We start from the raw sequence: 6,433 nt of genomic DNA, 5'->3' as shown, positions 1-6,433 counted from the left end.
CCCTGACTGCGAGTTGGGCGCGAGTTGCCCAACCCACAAGCCAAATAGCACAACTGTTACTTACCTATGTCCCAAAATGTAAATAAAGCCCACAGTCAATTATTCAAGTGTAAATTAAAAAAAATAAAAATAAAAAAAACCCTACTTAGAGAACGCCTCGATACTTTCGGAAGTTTAACAGAAACCATTGAGCTTTTGAAAAGTTCAACTCCTCTCTTACTAAAATCTGTCAAAAAAAAACTCTCCCTTTAATACTTTCCCCCCTTCACACTATTCTCTTTCTACCCTTGAATAATTTCTGAACTTTGTAGATTAGAGAATTTATCCCAAACATCAGGTGAAACTTTTTCGTAAGCCTAAGAGTGTTTCGTGAAACTCCCCAAAGTTTAAGGGGGTTTTCTCTAAAATTCTAATCACTTTTAATGTTGAAGGGTGTTTGTGAAATTTAACCATTATTTGAAAACTCCTTCATCTCCTCCTTAAAAGAGTTGAACGCTTCTTCCCTATTATATCTCAATCACAATATTTCTCCTCCTCCTCTGCTCCCCATTCCTTTTTAACATTTTACCCTCTCCTCATTCGCCTATTTACCAACAACCCCCTCTTCCTCTTCTTCAATGGGAGACGTCGGCAAGAGAGACGAGGTCCTCCACAGCGAGAACGCTGCAATGGTGGTTCGAGGGCTGAGAGAGAGCTTCAATCTTGGAAAGACGAGGAGCTTCCAATGGAGGAAGAATCAGTTGGAGGGAATTTTGAGGATGATCGAGGAGAGAGAGGGTGAAATCATGGAGGCTCTTTACTCTGATCTTGCAAAGCCCCAAATGGAGTCTTTTCTTCATGAGGTGTGGTCTGTTTGCTTCATGGGTTTTGTTCATTTTTGGGTTTTTTTTTGGATATTTTAAATCTTTTGTTATAAAGGAGAAAACTTGTTGATTGTGACGTCAGATTTTTGGGCTGTTTTTAGATGAAGTTTGTGCTGTTTTAGTGTTTTTTTCCCCTTAATGTTTGTGGTTTTGAATTTATTTTTTATTTGGGTCTTTGAATCTGTGTTTTTAAGTATTGGGTTTATTGTAAAGGATAGAAGTTGTTGATAATTATGATTTTAGATTTTATGTTGATTTTTCTTTTTGGGGTTATGTCTGGCTGATCGTGCTAGCTCCATTTATGATTCCTAGTAGATCATTATAAGTGATTATGATATTAGATCTTTGATTCCAATTGTTCTTTCTTTTTCTTTAATGTCGCTTGCCTCTGTGATTTTGTTGATCTCCATGCGCGTTCAAGGGATTGTTTTGTTTAACGAAGGAGTGAACTCTAAGTTTACAAATAAGTTGATTTCCTGGATTGGATTTCTGTTGCTTTATATCCAATAAATTCTGTTAATCTTAGAGTCCCTAATCATTACACCAAAACTTCGAAGTTGTGACGAGGGTTATTGTTTTATACTCTAACGTTGCCTCATTGGACGTCCTTTTTATAGGTTGAAATCTGGACTCATGTAGCAGTATCAATTTTTCTAAAATCTGCTTCTCTGATACCATCTTAAAATACCTAACCATAATGCCAAAACTCCGAAGCTGTGGGAGATTGAGAGTTATCGTTTTATAGCCCTAACAATTAGTTAGGGTTAATACTAATTTCTTTGATAATTTTGACCTAATAGTTTAGTTTTGATGAGGTTTGAGGGTGATAGTTTTATATTCTATCATGAACAATTTAAATGAAACGTGCATCTTTATGAGGACCATTTTATTTTCATCCTCTTTCGTTGATTAAGCCCCCCCCCCCCCCCCCCCCCCCCCCATCAATCATCATCTTTTGAGTGAGATCTGCGACAAAAGAGAGAATTTGTTATCTCAGGCACTGGATCTCTAAGCGAAGTACGAATTTCATGATCTTTTTTTATTGGATTTATGACATAAAATAATTTTTCAGAAATGAATTGCTCAACAAAATCTCATTACTACTTAAGCTGAATTTCATCAAAATTTCCCCCTTATAAATGTACTTTTGCCTGTTATATATATAACCTAAATTCTCTTATAATACAGATCTCAATGGCAAAAGGTGCGTGTATGGTTGCTCTGAAGAATTTGAAGAGCTGGATGAAACCAGAAAAGGTATTAAATCCATGCTTCCTCTTAAGAAAAATACTTGAGGCAAATTATTTTCATATTGTGACCCCCTTTTTTTTTCTTTTCTTTTTTTTTTTGCCTTCAAGGTTGGAACTCTACTTTCAACTTACCCATCAACTTCAAGTATCGTTCCCGAGCCTTTTGGTGTTGTGCTAATCATCTCTGCGTGGAATTATCCCTTCTGTAAGTATCTATTTTATCCTTTGCTTTTCATAAAAAGGACCTAGCTTTTTATTGAAGAAATTACGGTAAACTTTCAAGGCTGGAAATACACAGTGAATTAATGGTAACCATCATTAATGGCGTCAACATTTTGGATAAATAATCTAAACTATCCTTTTTAATATCTGTCGACCCTAACATGGAAAAAAAACCTCTCTCGGGAAAAGTAACAAGTACATAAGGGCAAAACTGTCCAAAATGTGACATGTGAAGCACTTGACAACTAGCCCTACATAAGGGCAAAACTGTCCAAAATGTGAGATGTGAAGCACGTGACAACTAGCCCCAATTGACGTATGGCATGGTAGTCTAGTTAAAAAAAACATTATGGTACCCTTTTTGCTAAATGCTGAAATTCACGTTAAGTTAGTAAAATTTTTGCGAAAGATTACGGAATCCTTTAACTTTGTAGCTTGTTACGAATTTAACATTTGATTTTGACATTCAATTGATCAGAGCTGAATGTGTGAATAGATGCCATACGAGTTAAATTGCTAGTAAAACTATTTTTATTCTATTATTCTATGACAGAGTTCCATCTTATTTTCCTCTTTGCAGTGCTATCCATTGAGCCAGTAATTGGAGCTATTGCAGCTGGTAATGCAGTTGTCTTGAAGCCATCAGAAATTTCTCCGGCAACATCATCATTACTCGCGAGGCTTTTACCTCAGTACACAGATAACTTATGTGTAAAAGTTGTCGAGGGAGCTGTGACAGAAACAACTGCTCTGTTAGAGCAAAAATGGGATAAAATTTTCTATACAGGTTCTTGTTTACTATCTTTTGCTCACCATCTTTTTAGTGGCCTTGCAAATTAATTTTAATGCCAGTTTATTCAAGACCATCAGTTTTCTTGGAATAGTTGAGTATATTATGAGATCTCCTACTGTGACATAACCTTCGGAATTGCATGATTAGTGATAATTCAACCATGCATGCCTGATAAATATTTTTTATTCAAAACATTTCGAAGAAGTAAACTTATAAATCCTAAAATATGTTTGTGATACTATTCGTGACACTTACAAATTACACAGAATTGCAATCTCGTGTATTACGAAAACTGCATTAAAAATAAAATCGACCAACATTCAATATATGTCGCTGACGTTGGCTTATTTTAAAAAACTGTCTGTCACAATTGTGTAGGCAATGGAAGAGTAGGCCGCCTTGTGATGGCTGCAGCTGCGAAGCACCTCACTCCAGTAGTCTTGGAACTCGGAGGAAAATCCCCTGTTGTCGTTGATTCAAACATTGACTTAAAAGTAAATTTGTTTATCAATAAACAAACTTATTGAATTATATTTTGATAATTATCAACCTCATTTTTTTTTATTACCATTTCATTTTCAAGGTTGCAATGAAAAGAATCGCAGTTGGTAAATGGGGATGTACCAGTGGTCAAGCTTGCATAGCTCCTGATTATATCATTACAACAAAATCATTTGCTTCAAAAGTCGTAAGCATTCTCACGCCAAAGCTTACTATATGTTTGTTTTTGGGGTTAATTGCACATAGAACCTGTAATTTCGCTGTTTTGAACTTACTATCATTGTTGCAGATAGATTTCCTAGGTTAAAATTTTTCTTTTTTTCCCGTTTTAACTCTTTTACCCTCAAATCGACTCACACTAAATTCTAAATTCACCCGGGAGCAATATCTGCCGAAATTTCGCCAAGGGTAAAAGAGTAAAAAACGATGACACTACAGGGAATGTATGTGCAGTTAACTTTTATGATACCTTTATTAATTAACTTTGTTTTATTTCTATTAGGCGGATGAGATGATAGCTACTGTACAGAAGTTCTATGGAAAAAACCCTTTAGAATCAACAGATCTAGCTCGCATTGTGAACTCAAACCACTTCGCACGCTTGTCAAAGCTCTTGGATGACGATTTGGTTTCTGGAAAAATTGTATATGGGGGACAACGAGATGAGAAACGCCTGTAAGCTAAGCGCAAAATATTGTATTCTTTTTTTGTTCTGCTAATTCATGCGGTCGATTGACTTTATTTTATTGTCATAACAGAAGAATAGCTCCTACACTTATGTTGGATGTTCCAGAAGATTCTCTGATCATGAGGGACGAGATATTTGGTCCGTTGCTTCCTATTATTACAGTAAGAACCTCGAAAAGCAAATTAAACAATCACTTGTGTTTGTAAAGATTGAAACACTATTTTGATATTTTCTACACTGATTTGTGAAGGTCGACAAGATCCAGGATAGTTTTGACTTCATAAACTCGCGAACGAAACCTCTTGCTGCGTATCTCTTTACCAACGATAAGCAGCTAGAGAAGATGTTTGTGGAAAATGTTTCTGCAGGAGGAATGTGCGTCAATGATACAGTTTTGCACGTAAGTTTCTTATCTTCCCTTCTTTTATGTATGCATTATATTTGCATGTATGCATGTATCTACCTCTTGCCCGTATCTGTTTGTTTACTTGCAGAAAGCAAAACATTGAAAAAATAAACTGTATTACTTCTCTTAGCTTATTGTTCATTCCCATCTCTCTCAGTGCAAATGAGGTTATACATAGGGTGAAATAACAAACTACCACGAAATATTACTGGTTTCGCGGGAACTATTCTGAAATATTTTTCATTCAAAAAGTCACGGGAAACTTTGAAATCAGCAGAAAATGTTTCCTTCTTAATGGCACATATAAAAAGATTAATACCTCTTAACACAGAGTTCAAGGGGGCGAGGATGAGAGGGTGTACTTATGTAAGCTAATTGAAGGCAAAATTGTCCATTAGAGTCAAGTTTATCACATGATAACTTTCATTAACACCAGTTAGACACGTGTGATGTTTTCTTAAATAAAGTTTAAGATGGTTTTCTGCAAAATCTCTAATAGTTCAGAATAGTTATCTGAAACATGCCAATCGAGTAACTTTCGTGCATGATATTGGTATCCTTAATGTCTGAAAACATGACTGTCCTTGTACATTTGCATCATATCAACCTAATTAGTTTGAAAATTAACTGATTTCTCATATTTTTATTGCAGATGGCGAACAAAAATCTACCATTTGGTGGGGTGGGAGAGAGCGGGACTGGTGCATACCATGGAAAGTTCTCCTTTGATGCCTTTAGCCACAAGAAAAGCGTGTTATCACGCAATTTTGGAGGCGAAATTGGTGCCAGATATCCCCCATATACACCGAGAAAACAAAAAATCGTTAGGGCTTTGCTCAGTGGTGATATCATAGGGTTGATTATGATTCTATTTTTCTCCAAATCCTCTTGATGATGTTAGAGGTTTTCTTACAGTAGTGAAGAGAAATGATGGATATCAGAAAAATAATTACTCTTTGTTTGAATGAATGTATCCTTCTTTTGGCACAAACCATCTTTTTATTTTATTTTTATTTTTTATGTTGTGTTAATGAATGAATGATTTTGATACATGTTGAAACTCTAGAATGCAATGAATGCGTACGGATTGATTTTAAAGCACAAGAGACTAGCACTTGCTATATAATGAGAGGTCAATGTGTCAGTTTGTTGGGATTTTGTTGTCAGCATCATACTAGGTACATTCCTCTGTTTATTCATACAGATAAAAATATGGATCAACCGTAGATACGTTCTATTTATTACAGTGTTTTCGTAGCTTATGCCTCCTTAACATTTATACCCCCAGCCCTTGAGATGATATGTCTTTTTTGTCCCCAATTCAAAGAGCAATTTAGTCTTTTTTTCCCCGGTTTTTTCCCCGGTTAAACTAGGGGCAAAAGATAATTTCTTTTTTACATGAACCAAACATACCGTCTAGAGTTTAGAAGGTGTAGGTGCCCTCATAATACAGGAGTGTATCCTCTGTAATTAACCATAAAATATTGAAAAGTCTGCTCTTGGTAGATAACCTACTCTTGAATCGTGATAAGATTCTTATGAAAACAGCTCTATTAATAGCTTAATAGAGTTAGATCACCAAGATAGCAACTAACTTGTGAGTTTGTGAGGGACAAGCAATCTAGGTTGAGTAGGCAGCCCAATCTATGTTCCTGTTTGATACTTGAATGTTCCCTCTTAAAAATGGAGCCCACATGGAGGATGACTGGT

The 6,433-nt window shown here is 35.7% G+C and overlaps 1 protein-coding gene across 1 annotated transcript; it reads left to right on the top strand.

The window, feature by feature from the left end:
* LOC109830308 (aldehyde dehydrogenase family 3 member H1-like) lies at window positions 521-5,743 on the top strand. The gene is made up of 10 exons (XM_020397540.1): window positions 521-842; window positions 2,052-2,120; window positions 2,222-2,318; window positions 2,916-3,122; window positions 3,507-3,622; window positions 3,712-3,816; window positions 4,132-4,304; window positions 4,388-4,478; window positions 4,568-4,717; window positions 5,376-5,743. Exons 1-10 carry the CDS (start codon window positions 618-620, stop codon window positions 5,613-5,615), a joined length of 1,473 nt encoding a protein of 490 aa, XP_020253129.1. The 5' UTR covers window positions 521-617; the 3' UTR covers window positions 5,616-5,743.

The sequence above is a fragment of the Asparagus officinalis genome, chromosome 2 (assembly GCF_001876935.1).
Source record: "Asparagus officinalis chromosome 2, Aspof.V1, whole genome shotgun sequence".
In the NCBI taxonomy this organism is placed as follows: domain Eukaryota; kingdom Viridiplantae; phylum Streptophyta; class Magnoliopsida; order Asparagales; family Asparagaceae; genus Asparagus; species Asparagus officinalis.
This window is presented reverse-complemented; position numbering and strand designations above follow the sequence as displayed.

What these genes read in the sequence shown, in the direction of transcription:
- LOC109830308 (XM_020397540.1), top strand. Translation starts at nt 618, where the DNA reads ATGGGAGACGTCGGCAAGAGAGACGAGGTCCTCCACAGCGAGAACGCT. An exon ending in TGCGTGGAATTATCCCTTCT is followed by an intron (nt 2,319 to 2,915) that starts GTAAGTATCTAT and finishes TCCTCTTTGCAG; the next exon opens with TGCTATCCATTGAGCCAGTA. An exon ending in CAACGAGATGAGAAACGCCT is followed by an intron (nt 4,305 to 4,387) that starts GTAAGCTAAGCG and finishes TTGTCATAACAG; the next exon opens with AAGAATAGCTCCTACACTTA.